Below are 19,325 nucleotides of genomic sequence, written 5' to 3' on the forward strand. Positions count from 1 at the left end.
GTGTGTGTGTGTGTGTGTGTGTGTGTGTGTGTGTGTGTGTGTGTGTGTGTGTGTGTGTGTGTGTGTGTGTGTGTGCGCGTGCGTGCGTGCGCACCTGCGTGTGTGTGTGGCAGCCACACACTTCCAGCTTGAATATATACAGTACCTCTGAATATGTACCTCTTGCATTCATACATGTTTCTTTGGAGATATAATGAGGCTCTCAGACGGTCATTCTTGAAATAGCAAAGAATGAGGGGGTCGGTGGACATTAAACCTCAGCATCAGTCCTTGCTGACCGACACACCGTTTCATCAAGACGACACCGGTGACCTGAGCACCTTTCGTTCACTTTGCAGCAACACCACGGTGGTCAAATATAAATTGTAGTTGATTGAGGGGATGACCCCTTCTGAGGGGTTATATGGTCAAGAGATGGGACGATAATGGCAATACCGCGATATTAAAATGGCCACAATATCGTCGTCTTCACGATATCAAAAGCAGCAAAGAGTGAGAGAATGTGAAACATTGCTTACAAAACCAAGAGTGGACAAAAGTACTTTGACGCCATTAAAGTCTGGTCATGTGATATGGTAACAAATGACTGCGGTTACGGCTGCTCTGTGGTTTGGTTGTTACGGCGACCCAGTGGTTGTGTTGTTCGTGTCTGCCTCACAATTTGTAGGTACGGAGTTCAAATCCCTGTTCTGGGTTTGCATTGTGCTGAATTGGGTTTTCTATGTACTCCAGCTTCCTATCAAATTCCAAAAACGTAAATGTTCGTTTCATTGATTGGCTGGCGTCGATTCACAAGTGTGGCTTCAGCTCACCCTCAACCCTTAAGGAGTGATTCAAATTAGTCACGTAATTCACCAGTTTTGAGTTTCACTCAAGTGTACAATTTTTACAACGCACAGATATTGCACTGTATATATTACTACCGGTGTATACTCTACGGTACAGTCGGTCCTTCCTGGTTAACTGTGTTGCCCTTTCATTACCTCTTGCGAGAGACAAACAGGAACAATTGTTTCCTGTCGTCAGATAGAGCGCCTCTGACGGAGGCTCATCTCCGGGAAGGATCCCCTCTGTTTGCCCTCCATCTTGGCTTCACTGTATAAAGCCTTGACTGGCTGCCTTGAGATTCTATGCCAAGTCTTTGCAGATGCTTCATCAGTTCCTCTTTCCAAAGCCAAAGATTTTTTTTTTTTTTTTTTATGTTTTGTTTTTTTTTTCTCCCCCTCTCTGTTATTATCTGGCCAGAGCGGGTATTCTCTGAAGGAGACCTGTTTGTGCTACCGCCAGGCTCATAGCCATTCACTGGCTCGTCTGTTTTCTTTTCTTCTCCCTCTGTTCAGTTTGAATACTCAGGGGAAATTTGTCTGTCTCTGATATAGTTTTTTTTTCTGCTGACCACCCCCCCCCCACTTTTTTTTTTTTTTTTTGCTTCTACTCATCAGTTTGCCCTTTGCTGAGACACTGTAACTCATTTTTATGTGATTTTACAAGAGAGCTGTGTCGAAAAAGCATTAATTAAAAACACAATTTATGTGTTAATATGCATAATCGTGTTTGTGTCCTGATCCCTATCGGAGATAATGCACCAAAAAATGCCCTTCACCAGAACCTCAACGGCAGAAGGCGATCGTCAGCTCCAGCTTGCTTAATGCTGTGCCAATGTTGTTTGAGCGGAAAAAAAACAGCAATCGGCCATCTGGACTCGATGGAATGACTCAAAAGGAATTTTGAAGAGGTTCTTACCATCCATCCGTTCTCACAAAGACCAAAAGCTTGGCTCTGTTGTCTTTGGGAATTCTGTTTTGAATGTTAAAACCGGTAAATGATCATTACCACGAATCAGTAATGTCGTTTGATCCCATGAAGAGAACTATACTCTAAACCCTCACATGCTGTTTTGGTCAAATTTCGACATTTGGCTGCAATAAAAAAAATAGGCTTTGCGTGATCAACATTTTTGGGGTCGATTGCTGATCAATGAGGTTTTTAAAAAAAAACAACAACAAAAAAAAAAATCACCGATCCGATCACAAGAATGAGCAACACGTCTATCGAAATAACTTGTTTACTGTATAAATACATACATACATGACCGACTGACATTTGAATTTAAATAGACGAATCAGTCAGCGTGACTCATGACGCTTTCTCCTCTCTACTGTACCCTGCCCTTGAATTCCCACCCCTCCGTTCCCCCGCTTCAGGCCAGAACATCTCCTTCCCCCCTGTGGCGCTGTGGGTGACCATCGGCCTCGCTGTGTGCCTGCTGGTCCTGCTCGTGGCGCTGGCCGCCGTCTGCCGCAGGAAGATCAAGGAGAGCTGCGAGGAGGCCAGGAGAGAAGGTAAGAAGGCCGTTCGACACCGCTGGACATTCTCCCATTCTCATGAATGATGGCTCACCACCAACCTGATGTGTCATCGTCGTCGGTTGAATAAAATGGGTATATTTTCTTTTTGGGGGGCTTTTTGGAATATGAATTACTGTTAACTGACCAGAGGTGAGTAAATACTGTTACTGAATAATATGACTCAAATAAAAAGTCCAAGTCAAAAAAACTACTCACATAGGTTTCTCAAGTGTGATTCTTGTAGAATAAAATAACCACCATTTTCAAAATGGCAGATGGCAGCGCATGCCGACATCTCTTCTTTTTCCTCGCCCATCCATTCATTTTCATCACCACTTCTCCTCACTCAGGTTGCAGGTGAGCAAGAACCTTTCTGACGTGCGAGCTAAATTAACCCGTTACCTAGTTTATAATCATCAAACTTATCATTTAAAAACGTATTTCTCTACGTGGGTAGTGCCTCTCCACACGCGTACTGTATATTGAGCCGAGATGAATATTCAATGGGCTGGTAGAATCACGCTGAGTGTTCTGAATACCTGTTTCCATTGTTGGACTGAGCAGAATAATGCTGTCCTGATATATTTCATTTTTCCGTAGGTGATTTCATGTTCTTTTTTTTTCCCTGTCTTTGTTCTTTTGACGGAAAACTATTTGAGTGAATTCAGTTTTCTACCCCATGTTGCCTCAGTTTGTGTTGGACCAACAATCAATTCCACGCATAAGCAATCGATTATACTATTATAATGCCATTCTTCTGACATGCATTAATTAGGAACAACAGTGGAAAAAAGGCTGTGAGGAATGGAGAAAAAAAAAGTAGAATGCCACCGCAGCAATGGAGCGTTTCCTTGCTGACTGCAATCGCCCAACCTGCTTGGTCCGGTTGTGATACGCACTTTGAAGGCCCACATTCATTATGACAGGGAAGACAGCGAAGATAAATTACTTATTTCCACACTTGTTTTGTTTTTCACGTTTTTTTTTCCTTTTACTGACCCCTTGCAACGCGCGCTACCAACACGTGGTGAGCAACGAGTCGACTGCAATCCGGCTCGGCCCCGGGAACGCCATGTAAAGATAAGACAAGCACAATTAGGCCGACGCGTTCACGAGGTACACGCCATCGCTTTTATAATCCTCCCTCCTCACATCCGTTCTCACACTGTGTCATTCTATCAGAGCCTGTATCGTATGTGAATAAGGCGGCGCGGCCCCGCACTTCAAACACCAAAGTGCAGCTGGAAGGGAACAGTGTATACGCCTTTACATTTCAATAAGGTGGCTAACCAGATAATCAATCCTGCTTTCAGTGCGTTCAGCTCCTTCCCGCCCAACAAAATGGGGGCCACGCAACCCCAAGAGCCCTTTGCTTGCGGGAGGCAGTGCATGATATATTTCACTCTTTCCATTTCATTTGATTCTGTATGTTCTATGGAGCTATTTACTCTCTCCCTACTAAGTCAAGTTGATATTTATTTTTAAACCTGTGGGCCCTGTTGCAGACACCGGCTGACCTTTATTTAAATGTCTCCTCCACTCTGTGTGGATCTCATGACAGCAGAGCTGGTGGCTTTGCACCATTTGTGTCCACACAACCTATTTTTTTTTGGGGGGGGGGGTGATCCCAAGACATTCCATCATGGTAATTACTGGAAACAAATACTATCCCTGAGTCTGAAACGGAGAGAAAAATCAACCCCAAAATTATTTTCACTCATGGAGGCAGCAGTTCATCATTCAGCCCTTGAAATACACTTTACACACACTATTCTTGCTGAAATTCGCCCATTTTCGGGGTCAGCCATGTAACAGTAGGCTGGATATCGTCAGCAAATGTGCGCTGTGGCCGGCTGCTTGCTTCCGCTGGAAGCAGAGCTCTATGTGGGTGGGGAGGATTGCAACTTCCCCCGAAAAGACAGCAACGTGTCACTCGAAAGTGACTCTGGATCCCTGCCCAACAGCGCTGTAGGGGATGGGGCTTATTTAAATAACGTGAAGAATCTTTCGCTCATAGACACAATTTTAGAAATAAATAACGGTAATTATGTGGTTGTTTTACAATTCATAGGTGGGTGATCACTAAATATTTGTGAAAAGGCCATTATAACATCTGTTTCTGCAAACGTAAGTTCAACTCCAAAGTTCCTTGACGTAGCATCCTGGAATGTGTGTGCAGGTGTCTCACTCATTACACAGTTGTCGTTCAACAGCTCAACTGACCTTTTTTTTTTTTTTTTTTTTAATAGCCAGCAGCCCAATGTGTTTACTCTACTGGCGAGAAGGATGGACACTCTATTTTGGGGGTGGCTATCGCCGTGATTGCATGCGTCCGTACGTGCACGTGTGTGCGCCGCGACATGGCACAATTGCGCTGAGCTTGATGGTCATCCAGGTGCTCTCATCACAACTTGTCCTTTGAGCTCGCTGCTGATGAAGTGATGTGCATTGCGTCCGCCACCTTCCACTCATAGCAGCTCCTCTTGTCTTTTCTCACAGCTGAGGAGGCTAAGGAACTAGAAGAAGACGAAGAGTCAAAGACAGGTCAGCCAATGCACGCCCGCTCACACACCGATACTTATTGTCAGGACAGAAATATTGTCTGTATGTTTATGATGGGATGGGGGGGGGGCAGGAATTAATGTTTTCTTCATGTTATTGGCTTTGCTAAGCTTGACCTAGGTCACATAACTGTGTACAAAAAGCATGTGTACACACACACACACACACACACACACACACACACACACACACACACACATCAAGTTATAGCCGCTATTAGCAAATATGGTTCCTCGCCCACCAAAAAAGCTCCAATATTCAATAATTGCAAACTTTGCAACTATCAATTTGCCCGTGACGAAAACCACATTAACATCAATGTGCAATCTTGCAAATTGATGCAATGGTCAACGTTGCTTGTCGAACACAACCAGGAAGATGAATTAGCTAATGTCGAAATTGGACACTGAAGCAAAAAGACGGAGAGGGTGGCCAGGTGTGAGGGCGACCCAACAAAAGCACTTAGTGAATGTTAACTTTGTTTACTCAAGCGCCAGTGAATGCTGATGAAGCATGAATGCACGTAAAAAATGAGACCTGCTCCAGGCACCAAGTCCAGCAGCCTGTTGGCATCATTCTTCATCAAGTGTGTGTGTGCGTGTGTGTCCGTACGTGTTGAATGGAGACAGATGCACTCATTTAGAGACGCCAACAAGCTGTTTTACATAACACGTTCCCCAAAAGCTACACTGTAAAAGTCATTACGTTCAGGTTGCACCAAATGAACGGTGGTTAGAGCGGCTGTGTATCTCAAGCCTGTTGGTCGAGCCGCACTTGTAGATATTTTGGGCAATAAAGAGTAAAACAAGCCTTCCATCGATACTCCACAGTAACAGGAAGGGAACATCCCAGGAGATGCTTTAAAGTTTTGCCGCTTGATCAATTTCATACTTTATTCGGAATGGCCAATGAAAGAAAACAACGATGAGAGCCGTTATGTAATGTCAGCAGGGAAATTAAGAGACATTTTTTAAGAGTTGATAGCAAGGTCGACACTTTTAGCTCAGTCTTTGCAGTTGGCAAGAAAATCACGAATCAATTCCATAGTGTTGCTTCGTTTTGTGTCCACAAAAAAAACGCCATCCATCCACTTTCTCGACCACTTGTTCAGGGTTGCAGATAGCGGGAGATAGTCACCAGCCAATTACAGGGCATGTTCATCCATCCATGATGTATACATTAAAATAAATAAATAAATAAATAGCATGAAGCAATATCAGACGAGAGAGATTGAATTTGGACTCAGCACCCTTTTTGAAATAAATTAGGTTTCTTGCTCGGTCGTTGTTTTACAAAGTAAGGGCAGTTGTTTGCGAATGTCTTAGCTTGATTAAACACAAAACATCATGAAAGAAGACAGAAAAGAAAAAATATATATATTACTGCTGAGAGGCTGAAATGAGACGATTTGGAGTTAAGCAGTAGCGTTAAACGATCACTCAGTTATCAAAATTGTTAGTTATTTTGTTAATGGATTATTTGTTGTTTCATTCACAGAGAGTTAGCAATGTATGTGAACCACTGCACTACCAATGCCAAGTCCACAAACAACCAAAAAGAATCAAACTAAACTTGAGACGCTTCAGTAAATGCCCATCATCTTTAGCAGTTCAGTGTTAATCTCATTAGAGTCGTTCATTTGACTCCTCCTTTCGTCTGATTACATTTTTTTAGCCTTTCCCGCCATCTCTAAAGTTAATACCATGTGATTTTAATAAGCCACAAGGTGATGGCAGTGGGGCGCGATGACTTTTTCTATTCTTTATTGCCTCCCTCATGAATGTTTCAGAGTTCTATGCAGCCAGGAGTGGGGTCAGCTATCCCACAACTAGCCGGGCTGAATATTTCAGCGTGAGCAAAAAGGGTGTAGGGGGTTGATCATGTGCGAGCAAAAACGAGCAAGCAGATCACAGCGACAACTTGCAGCCGTACTTGCCCTCGATCCCTCCCGCCATCGTGTGGATCGTGGTTCGATTCAGGTAGATGTCGCGGGGGGCGGCATCAGTGCTGAAGGTGAGCTTTAATGGCTCTTGCCTTCTGAGACGGGCTCGTGTAAGCACTCCGGGACTGTCGGCTTTTGTGTTGCCATCTGGCTCCAGTTGTGCTGACAAAGGCCCCGGTCCCTGCCCGAGACAAAGACGCCCAAAACAAGCTCGGCTTTAATGACGACGATGGGGAGTTCACGTGTGTTATCTTAATGAGCTGTCCAAAAGGAGAGCACGCCTTCCCTTTCAAAGGCAGCCTGACTGGAACAATAAGTGGTGATAACGAGGAACCAGGACTCATTCATTCACGCTGGGGTGAGGTTTTCCTTTGTTGGCTTTATAGCTACGGCAAATAATGTTGAACTGCACTCAAATTGTAGATTCATGGTGCACACGTATGCACCGCTACCAATGTGCGGTACCTACAATGCTCAACATGGCTCACTCTCCATGTAGGACAACCTCCAAAAAAGAACTTTGATTTGATTTGAATGAAAGACTTTTTGAATGGAAGCTAAAATGTTTGCGTGTCAACAAATAGATTTTGAACCAATAAATGAATGTTAGATCTCAACAAACGCTGAATAGAAATTTAAAAACATTTTACATGACCCAAATGCGGGTGGAACGGTTCATTAAGTCCACGTTTCTGCTCATGCCACGGTTTTGTAGTCATGGTTTTTCATTTGGTATATGTTGACTGTTAGGAAAATCAATTGTGTCTTGTGTGGTTGGGTTAAGCATTCCGCCCCCAACAAAAAAATCCACTGCGAGGCAGGCTGCGAGCGAGCGCATCAGCGCCGCGCGCTCCCTCATTCCAACAGCAAGACATCCACCCGGCAGGTTAGATGGCTGCGAACGTGGCATCCAGACTCTGATATTTACTTATTTATTTTAACAGTAAGTGGGCAGCCTGACCCGCATCACAGACAGGCTTTCGCCTTGGCATGCGGTGGCAGATTAATCATTATGAGCTGCTGCACTGGACTTCCCTGACACATAGTCAGCAAAACAGGCGTCGTCAGTGAGGCTTGACGGACCTTTTGGTAAATTGCCAGGATGACTCAGATTTGTCAGAATCTGAGGTAGGAAATGCCACGTTGAATTGGGGAGACAAAGCCATGACGTCACGGCTCCGCCTCTTGCAAGCTAGTATGGCTACGCACAGTAACTGTCACGGCATCTCGACAAATAGGTTCCAACCAGTGGAACTAAAAGCACCTTTGGATGCACTTGTTCTCCATAAACCAGATGTATAACCATAGACCGTTGAGGTTTTTCGAGGCTTCCGATTCAGATTTTCTTTTTGTACCGACATTTTTGTACCCCAGAGAAGGTCGGATAGAAAATTTCTTATGCGCTTGTACAAACGACATCACAGGCAAACCCAACATGCGCTCGCCCCGCCCCCCTCGACATGTAGAGTGGCACAAGTAAAGACAGCCAAGTACATGTGTTCCTCCTCTGATATGTGCAAGACATACAGCCTTCCTGCCTCCTCTCCGCCGCATGTTCAGTAATCTGAGCATGATGCTGTTGTAGTTGTTGTTGAGTGACCTCCAACTGGGTCCCAAAGTGGCTCCTAAAGCCGCAGCGACCCGGGTACCTCCAGACCCAGTTGTCGGCCGTTGACTGGGAACTGTTTGTAGCCCGAAGGCAAGCCCAACACCGCTTGGAGGTTGTTCCCGAGTTTGGCTGAGCATGATGCTGTGTTAACCGGGCTCCACAGTCACGCAAGTGCAGCTACTGCCATTTCTGTGCTTTTACTTTAGCGCAAGCAGTGTAAAGCGAGTTACAGACTAAGGCCGTACGTCATGATTAAGCGAGGACAGTACAGACACTGTTGCTCAAATATTGCTAAACTGAAACAGCAGGAACATAAGTCTCTTCGATAAAACATTTGAAGACTGACCATATTCTTAACATGAGCAAATTCTCAGCACAGTATCGAAGAGGATCTTTGGTTCTGTCAAGACGGCAATTAGCAACTTAGTCGGCTGATGTGAAGCACTGCTGTGTGTTGGTGTTCATCTTAAGGGGAGGCATGTGAGGATTCTCCATCTGATGTGTTTGATACTCCACTTTGACTTGTCCTGACATATCTGCAACTGCAGTTGAGCAAATAAATGCCACCCGGTTTCCATTTGCGGTAAAGCAGTCGATTGTTTTGGACTCAGACAAGCAGCAAAAGTTCACTTTCCACTTAGTGACAGTGTGAAATGAGTGTGAATAATTGTCCATCTATAAATGTGGCCTGTGATTGACTGGCGACCAGTCCAGAGTATATCTGCATTCGGCCTGAAGTTAGTTGGGATAGGCTCCAGCTTGCCTGCGACCCTGAACAGCATAAGCAGTCTATAGAATGGATGGATTGTAATGGACTGTGGAAGGTTGGCGTGCCCACTGAGACTAAAGTCCACTCAACAACGGCGTGAGTTGAGATTCAAACTCCAAACGCTCGTGCTGTGCTAAATAGCCAAGCACCGTGAAGCCCCACTTTGAAGCAATTAACAGCACTACACTAAAATCCCTTCAAATCTCCCAAGTAAGCCAAGTATTGACTTGATTTAGCGCAGCTAGATAACACGAGGCTCATTTATGTTCGCTGCCAGATCTGCACAGAGCAGGTCATCCAAAAACTTTTCCATTGGTTGTTGTCAGTACTTGTTCGACGTTGGGGAAAATGCTGATTTAGAACTGGCAGATTTGAAGTATCCAAGCGTGTAAGTATGAGGGCATTTTTTTGTTTGCATTTTAAATAGCACGCATCTATTCTTGTCCACGCATAAATGAGCCTTACGGCTCGTTGTGTATGTGTGTTGCAGACAGACAGAAACAAGGGCGGCCGTATCAGTCAAAGTCACCTCTGTTCTTTTTATATCCCCTCCCTCCGTCCCGTCTATCGAGTTATTCGCCAGCACGTATGGCAATAAAGATAGAACACCTTAATGTGCGAGGAACGGAGTGTTCACCTTATGCTTCTCTGGGGAAGTGCGGTGTTATGCTCGCAGCGAATTACTGCCACGGTTTCAATATTCTATCGGGAGCGTTAGCTGGATGTTCCTTGGCATCTTTAATTGCCTTGGGGACTTGGATACACAATGCATGCATCATTTTCAATATAGATAGGCAATTGTTTTTTTGGGGGGGGTATAATTGTCCGGAGCCGTATTCTATAATTATATTGAACTGTGTCGAAGTTGGTAAGGAAGCACCACTCAACAAATCAATATTAGCAACTCCATTTCATCTGTATTCTCCTGATACAACATGAGGAACACCTGTGCAATATAATGAATTCCTATTACAAAGAGATGTCTTGGAAAAAAAAAAAAATCTACCTTTTGAAAAGATAATAATGTTCGGCGTGAAAGGCAACTCTCGGTATAATGCATTGCAGTTGTAAACCACGGTAATATACATGCAGTACGTATAATTGGTTGACTTCCATTCATCCATTCTGATAAAATATTCTCCTCACGTGGGTTGCGGGAGCGCTGGAACTTATTCTAAGTTGATGGCACACAAAAGTTGAAGTCAAAACAAAAGTTTATCGGTGTAATACTAATCTGTTAGAAACTTGTTTGAAAGACTCCCTTTAGTTTGTTGTTGAATGAAAATGGTAACAATTAGTGGATTAACATTAGAAATAGATATAATTGAGATCAAATCGCCCCTTTAAATTCGGCGCAAGGTGTGCCGTCGACATGGTAACAGACTCGCCGGAGTCTGTGCAGGAACTCGGCAGGCACAAAGTACATTTATAAGGAATTGCAAGAAGATCTCCTGTGGATGACGCAAGTTTGACGGCTGCCAAGAGGGCACTTAGAGAATACCTTCAAGCCCCAATCGTCGGTCTGTCTGAGACACCGGTGGCTGATCAAAGAGCAGCAAAAACAAGCTTTCGTTGAAATTTCTCGGGGAGTTGGGGTTATGAGGCCTGGGGCGATATTGATGAAACCAACCCATGTTGTTCGACTGATTAAGAAAGGACAGAAAAGGGTAAAAACATGTTTTTCTTCTGGTAGAATTCTATTGTTGCAGAACACAATTCTGGAGGCCTTGAATGAGAAGTCACAATGCGCTAGAAATGCTGGCAATATGGGGAACTCTTCTTTAAGAATGGTTGGCTGTGAATGAATTAATTGTATTAATTCAAGTCAAACAACGTCATAAAGGAGCACCAATAGATTTAACATGCTACATTTTCATAACAAGTGACAAGCAGTTTTCATTATCGAGGGCTGTCAAAAGTTAAAGTTTGAACTTTGGAGTGTCATTTAAATTATTGAAACCTTGAAAATACTTCCTGTGGAGGTCTTTTACCTCTGCTCACCTATGCATCCAAACTGGCATGAAGATGGACAAACATGGACTAGAGAGTTTTACGTTCAGTTTAATTTGCTTGACGCTTGCTGGAGAAATCCTAAATAATTTGCGCATTTTATAAGGCCAAATTCAAATGCCATATTTGTTACGTCTCTTTGGGGTATCATCTCGGAGCAAAATACCCTTTTTTTTTTTTTGTTAGTTTTTTTTTTTCCCTGACTTACACAAAGCCTGAATTCATTTATTAAGTCATCTTCAGTTCCACAATAATATCTAGGTTGAATCAAAAAGTAGCCTTTCTTATGATGACATAATTGACTTGCAAATACACACTGCTACATTGCCGCTTACGCTATCATGATTTCATAACCTCGTTTGACAGACCTTTGGGTCCCTGGCATACATCGCGAGTCATAATTGAGAGGAAGAGGGCCTGTGGAAAGCGGCTCAACTTGACATGTCCTTCTTTTCACTGGCAGCCACGAGGCTCTCCCAGCGGCCGCGCATTACTAACTAAAGATATGCAAATAGGACGGCGGTGGTGCCTTCGTTATTAGATGTGGGTTGCCGGATAACTTCAAGAGTCCTAATTAAGAGCCTTTCCCCGCGCCGCGTTGTTTAGCGGGTACACACATGTTACAGAACCGCCGCGCTCGCGGCTTTGACGGCAAAAGCTTGCACGCGAGTGTATTTCTCTCAGGGATGCACCCGAGAGACTGGCAACACTGCTCGGATAATAACAGGAATTATAAACCTCTTAATATTGCATTGATTTCGAATTAGATGGAATCCTGCTGTTACTTGTGGTACAACTGCAGGGTGTTTAAAAAAAAAAAAAGTATGCACTTTTTGAGTCACCATAATTCATAATTCAATTATTTTGCCGTTTATTATATCATACGGTGATTCTCAATGTGTGGCACACGTACCACAAGCAGGCTGTCTTGTGTGGCAAGTGCAGTTACAGTTCATTTGTATTTAACTTTTAAGTTTAATACTGTGCGTGTATATATATGGACTGTATATTTACTGCATATTATTAATGATGGAATTTAAATAATATTTTCCTTGGTCAAACTTTTACGGTTATTAACTGTACAGGCAATGTGGGATGTAAATTCATACAAGTTTGAAGAGAAGTATCCCGCTGTCTTGTAAAACTCAAGTAAAACCGCTGCCAGTACGATGACTACGACAACCCAACCGGATGCTACTCTAAATTGCAGACAAGCAACAGTCCATGCTTCAGGTCTCGCTTCCCAATTGCCGCTTGTTCCGTTTAATGTCACAACCACAGAATCCGCGGCTCAGCCGAACTTGGCATGCAAAAGGAATAGCGATCATAATTATTAAAACGGTTTTACGATTGTCTGCCCCGACCGTTTTCCCTAGTCTGTCGTAGATCACTCACCACTCTCCAGAGCTCTGGTTAATCACTCCGAATTATCAGACATCACAGAATCCAGCTTTTCCTGATTTACATCGCAAGGAAGTGAAGATACTTAGATATGTTACACATGTATCAAAATGTGTTCACCCCATTTTACAAATCAAGATGCAGAGCTAATCTTTAAGCGCCGCCACTCACTTTTGTATCGCTACAGTCATGCCACATGTTGCAAGAGCTTCACAAGCGGTAGGAGTTGACATACACCGTGTGCACGCTCCTGTCGCATAATCTCCACTCCTTTGACAGCACAGTCGAGGCATGCTGGGAGAGCTCCCCTATCCATCTCACTCACCCGATCTGCCCTCCCCAGTTTGTCTCCACACCAGTGTGACTAATGAAATGAAAGTGCCGCGCCCTCTGCGTCCTGATGGCGCAACAAGAGGGGAGGACTTCCCGCCAAGCTGTCTTAATGTGTATCTCATGCTAATCTCGTCTTTTCCTCCTCAGCAATGACACTACTGAAGAGCTAAGGCCCAAAGACAACGAGGGTGAGTGTGATGTGAATGTAGATCGCCTGTCTTTATTTGTTTTTGTCTCCCTTTGAGCACACTCGCCCTTAAGGGGAGCGTCTCCGGAGGCGACAGGTAAGTGTGCCGTAATGAGCCTCAGCGGCATTAATTCGGTACGACAGAAATATGAGATGTGTTGGCATTTTGATTTCACAAATCACAGCGTTGATGTGACAATTCTGTTTTATTGGACTTAATACACAATGTTTTTGCCCCCCCCCCCCCCCCCCCCCCCCCCCAGCATCGAAACAATGATTGATTGTAAACACTCTAAAGCAGGGGTCTCCAATGTGGTGCAAAAGTTTCAAATCATCAAACCAATTTAATATCACTTAGAGACAACCCAAGGAAATACAAAATGCAGGGCCCATTCACTTGAATAGTGAGAGGTTTCCAGTCTCAGCCCGGAGGCTTGCTGCACCCAGCGGTCGTGGACCCCGACTCGGGCTGGCGGATTTGGGTGGCCTCCAGAGACTAAGGGCGACGAGCCATTGACTCGAAGAGGCGGGCAAATTAATGAGACTCAGTTCAGTGTCAATTATCGCTGGCGGCGAGCTTTGTGTGCCGCTCACTAAATCATTATCGCCCCTATTTCATCCATGGCACATATGAAACCAAAAATATGGTTCAATATCATTGTAAAACACAAAATATTGGCTATGAACTGTAGTTGTCACGGCCGGCGGCCAACCAGTGGGTGGCTGTCTCACTGCCTTAAACCCGGAAATTGATTTTTCATCTTATACGTGAAAGCTTCTGTGCAAAAGCACTGCCCGACATTCGCCACTCGTGAAATGTTACTGTGCAGTGGAGGCTTGCACATTTCAGTTCATCCGACCCCCACCCAGCCTGTTGTATTGGAAAAGCAACGGAGGCTGGGCGGTATGGTGCAGTGCCATGTGGTGTGGGCCTGAATTCTGTCAAGGAAAAGCAGCGTATGGTTCACATGAAGCTAGTCAAAGGGTAACCGCTTCGACCCTTAGATTGCCATTGCTAACCAAAACAGCAGCGTCTACCAAAGACCCGAATGCAGAGGTCTGATTCCGTTGTTCATGATCGTTTCAGGCCTCTACAGAGCTTGCTGAGCTGACTTTGAATGAGGTGTGTTGGAGTAGGAAGGGATCTAAAACAGGCAGGATATGGCTCTCGGGGAACCGGAGTTCCCTACCCCTGACCTAATTTGTCAGATGAATTAAAATGAGGTGTCCGGTTGCATTTTGATCACCAGTTCCCTGCTTTCAAGTTGATCCTGAACTACTGTTGTCAACGACAACTTCTCTCGTGGTCACGCTCCAATGTGGGGTGCTTGTAATAGATGCCTCTACACACCGCGACATGTCCCGCTACATCTGGCTTGAAACACACCAATGCTTATCTTGCCGGAGCTGTATTGCTCATCATATCTGACCAAAACCATCATTTTTATTTTGCACATTGGGTTTCCTCTTGACAGCCCGGTGGTCCAGTGGTTATCGGGTCGACCTCACAGTGCAGAGGGTACCGGGTTCAATTCCAGCACCGGCCTCCCTGTGTGGAGTTTGCATGTTTTCCCCGGGCCTGCGTGGGTTTTCTCTGGGTACTCCGGTTTCCTCCCACAATCCAAAAACATGCATGGCAGGCTGATTGAACACTCCAAATTGTCCCTCAGTGTGAGTGTGAGCGCGGATGGTTGTTTGTCTATGTGTGCCCTGCGATTGGCTGGCAACCGGTTCAGGGTGTCCCCCGCCGACTGCCCGAAGACGGCTGGGATAGGCTCCAGCACCTCCCGTGACCCTTGTGAGGATAAGCGGATCGAAAAATGAATGAATGAATGAATGTTTCCTCTTCAATAAAAGTACCACACAAGAGAAGTACTTTAAAACAGATGGAGGGATGGCAAACTGGATTCAACAAGGCACCATTAGAGGGTCCCATCATCTGGAATTGTCATCAAAAACAATTCAGTGAATGTGGCATGAATGCAAGGGCGGGTCACATCACAAGGTGGAAGTAGCCTGTTTTGGCTCGACGCAGACTGACTCATGGGCGGCCTCTGGCAAGGGTACACTCGGAGGAGGACTCTTTGGCGTCGCTCCACTTCGCCCATTCTGCCGCGGCCCAAACGCCGTCAAACGTCAGCGCCGTAGATCTGAGGCGGCATCGATGTTCCACTTGGAGAAGATGCGCGATGTCACATTCCTGATAGCGTAACCTCTCTCCATGATTGCCTCTGCATGAGAGACTGACTAAGAGGAGCTTGGCCAGGGCATGACAGACTCTTATTGTTTTGCGGCAAGTCTTTCTCCCAGATATTCGGCCGTTACTCTTCAATCTCTTGTTTTCATTAGTACAACCAATAAACCACTTTAACGATTCAATCGAATGTCATTGTCGGTAAAGTATCATGACAATACGATAATTGTCCGTTTCTCACACTTGTGGTGATTCCCACCTCTACTAACCAGCGTTAATAGTAAAACGTTAAAACAATAAAACAGGAAATTAGCTGTATCGTAATCGTGTCAATATCATCAGTGCATCCCATAACATTGGGCGGTTGCTGTGATCGGTCAAATGCAGAGGTCAGATTTCGTGTGTACCTCTCAAAGAAAGATGATTATTGTTTTCAATATTATTTTAATGCGTTTAAGTGATTTTGTGGTGATCACGTGTACGGTATTTGCTTTGCTTTAAAGGTTAGTTATGACAACAAAGTCATATTTTGAAATTAAAAAAAAAACACGATTGCAATGTTGTGGAAATAAAAGTTTCATGACAAAAAAGTTTAAATATGATTGACACACAAATGAATATGATTTGTAATCATATAATACAATTATTGAGGGTCATCAGAAGTGTGTATCAAACTGGTAGCGCCTCACATTAATCAGTACTTTCAGTTTCAAAAAGGTTAGTGACCCTTGCTGTATGTACAGTCGGTTTTGCTCCTTTTTCAAATGACGCACCACAATCATTTATTGTGAATTATTTTGCAGATTCCCAAGCTATGACTCACTCTTGGTGTCTATTCTTGGGCGGCAATCCCGGCATGTGTGTATCGCTGAGGCAGTAGCCAATAATAGAGCAGATGACATTAACATAAAGTACGGACCCGCACTGTATTAGTGCTCCGATGCGCCTCTAACTCTTACTTTAATAACCGTCGGTTTGGTGTCAGTTGCGTGAATCCTTTTCATTCCAGGCTTGGCCAGTTACAGCTTGTTTTTATTGCACCCTGATTGGTCATCGCTATAAAGCCAACGCGTGCAAGCCCGGCGCGAGCAGAAGATGATGGAAAATAGCGAAAGTAATTTCCTGTAACTAGCCAAAATAAAGTCTGGCCCGTAGGAGTCAAGGAAAGGGCGTTAGTCATTACCGTAGTATCCACTGACCTTCACCGCTGCTCCCATTGCTCGCTAATATCCTGCCCGCCTTTTCAACCTCTCTTGCTGCCGAATCATCCTTGATCAATTATTCTAATATTTGTGTGGCGCTTTTTGGTATTGATTTGCGCGTTTACTACGACCGCGGCATATCTTATTTAATCAAGCCCGCCTCTGCATTTAATTAACTTGTTCGGGAGTCCAGGGGCACTTTGTTTTCATAAACCTCTGCCTTATCGATACATGTTCATCCGTGACTTATGTTTATTTGTGCAAGGCTTTTATGGCGTCATTAACAGCAACCGAGATCAGACGGCATGGTAAATAACATTCTGCCTCACACCCGGTACGCTCGCTAGGTCACTTTTTGACCTAAAAAGCGGAACTTCCAAAGTTAAACACAATCTGGCAAGTTGTTCCAACCTCAAAACAGAAAAAAAAAATCCCATAGGAAATAATATAAAGTGAATAGATTTACCGTATTTTCACAAACCATATGGCCCACCGTGTTGAAAGGCGGAGTGCTATTCCTATATTTAACACATACACTTTTTTTTTTTTTTTTTAACGCGGGCATGGTAAAACGTACACTAGCTTAAAAAATACAGTTGCATGCATGCACGCTAGCCTGTGTTTTTAAAAAGGCAGCGGGAGCAAAACTGAGTTCGGTTGTACTTTCGTGAAGTATTTAACAAGTTTGCTGTTTTTTTTTTTTTTAGTTCTAATTTGTTGGAACATCCTATGCTTGTGTGTTTTTTCTCCATGGCCTGTGGCTTCCTCAGGTTCAACCCAAAATTGTCCTTCAGGTGTGAATGTGAGTGTGAATGGTTGTTGGTAACCTGCCCTGTGATTGACGAGGCTCTCAGTCAGCTTGGAGAGGCTTCAGCTCAACTGCGACCCTCATACTAAGCGCAATAGAAACTACTGAGATACAACATCAAGACATCAGTTTCATTGCTAGTCATCTTACTGATGATCATGCAACCAAAGTGCTGTTTGGCACACAATTGATCAGAAAAAAAAAACAATAACACGGGTGCTGTAGCTCCAGGTCAGGTACCTGGGGACTTCGGACGATAAGAAGAGATTACATTTTTGCACACAGAAGTGCAATTAGTGCCACATAATGGCCATTTCCTCCCTGCTTCAGCACATCTGAGAAATATAGATTTAATCCACCCCCTATGTATTTGCATATACTTTGCTAAGATTAGGAGTCCTTGCCGTGAGTGTTTGGTGCACAGTCGGCGTTATCTGAAGAGCTCTCCCCGAAAGGGGAAAGAGATTAAAACTCTTTGCTGATGCTGTCGGCAGGAAGGGGAAGTGAGGACAAGGCGGGAAGGAAAAGGGGGAATTCCTTGAGTCCTTCACTGTCTTGTTTGTCAGGTGTGGCTTGGCGCAAACTAACAGAAAGGATGCTTAACATTGGAATCTCTCCAAGGGAGGCGTAAGATGTCTTTCTCAGTTGGGTATGACTGGCTGTAGTCTGTAAATTATGCATGCGGCCGTCTCAGCCAGTTTTATCCCCCTCCCCCCTTTAGCCTCGTCCGAACGTATTTGGACTGAGATGGCAGGAAAAAAAGAGTTTCGTCATCTTTTCGCTGGGTGCAAATTTTCTATAGACATTAACAGGAATAAATGCACATCACTACATCACTGATTTTTTTTTGAATGGAATATACAGTACAGTACTTGTCAATCAAGCAAAGCCCTATTTTGCAGAAATTGATGGTATACCGTGATTTTTTTTTTTTTTTTTTTTTTTTTATTGCAGCATGGGCACTTGACTTGCTCTTGCCTTGTAGGAAAGGAGAGCCACAGTCACCGAGGCACTTGTCAGCTGTCTATTGAGCCCCGGGAGAACAGTAAAAACGCATAGATAGAATCAGCACACTCAGGCAAGAGCTGCCGTCGGTCATAACTCATGGCCAGACACGAACATGCAGACTCACTGATGTCACATGCACACACACACTCGCACACGGCTCTTAATTTTTCTTCATCCAGAATTCAGTGAGGCGAAGTAGCAAGTCGCATTATCTTGACTGCAGACACTTTTTCTGTTTAAGTATATGTATACATAAACTTCTCTCTTGCCATATGTCACTACGCTAGGCGCAGGCCCGCCTATCTTTGCGCTAGGTCCAATGTCTGCTGTGGTACTGATGTCTGGGACTATTTTTTTCCCCAACTAGTGACTTTTATCCTCATCCTTTCATGCACCCTGTAACCTGTTAACATGACAAGCTGTCCGCTGTAGTAACCACTGTCCCTGAAAGGGTTAAATAAATGTGATTTCATAAAGGACACACAAAGGCGATGCATTATTCGGAAGAATAATAAATGGTGATTTTTTTTTTTTTTTAGAAGGCCTTTGCATCACCAGAGCCTAAATATTGAATAGTGCGAGGAAAGAACTGTGCTATTTTTACAATTTTCACATTTATATGTGGAATACGTGAGCAGTGTTTGCACGCCGGCTGTGCGACGCAAATGAATCAATGACAGCTAATGAACAAGACGAGAGTGCTGCTCTGTTTACCACTCGTCTCCCTGAGAGAGCTCTTTCTCCTTCCTCTTTTTGCCAGGGGAAAAAAAAAAAAAGGAGCCTCCATTGAAAGCCACTGCCTCCGGGCTCAATTAGGCAAAGATTAGGTATAATGCAGATGAGAGCGTGCGCGTGAGCTTCGTGGCGTTGCGGCGCTGATGCGGAAGTGCATGGGCAGAATGGAGACCGCTGGGATATTGCGACGGCGAGATATGCATGCTGTGCGTTTGGA

General features: G+C 44.3%; 1 protein-coding gene across 2 annotated transcripts in view; it reads left to right on the plus strand.

Moving 5' to 3' along the window:
- Nucleotides 1-19,325, plus strand: part of cd276 (CD276 molecule) — a 73,138-nt gene that overhangs the window by 45,478 nt on the left and 8,335 nt on the right. The window contains exons 5-7 of one of the 2 annotated variants that reach the window (XM_019866674.1): nt 2,205-2,342; nt 4,848-4,892; nt 13,122-13,162. In XM_019866674.1, the coding sequence (XP_019722233.1) occupies nt 2,205-2,342; nt 4,848-4,892; nt 13,122-13,144 (206 nt within the window). In that variant the 3' untranslated portion in view covers nt 13,145-13,162. The remainder of the gene's footprint in view (nt 1-2,204; nt 2,343-4,847; nt 4,893-13,121; nt 13,163-19,325) is intronic. The other variant, XM_019866673.1, reaches the window with a different exon arrangement.

This window comes from Hippocampus comes, unplaced genomic scaffold, assembly GCF_001891065.2.
Source record: "Hippocampus comes isolate QL1 unplaced genomic scaffold, H_comes_QL1_v1.1 scaffold82, whole genome shotgun sequence".
Classification (NCBI taxonomy): domain Eukaryota; kingdom Metazoa; phylum Chordata; class Actinopteri; order Syngnathiformes; family Syngnathidae; genus Hippocampus; species Hippocampus comes.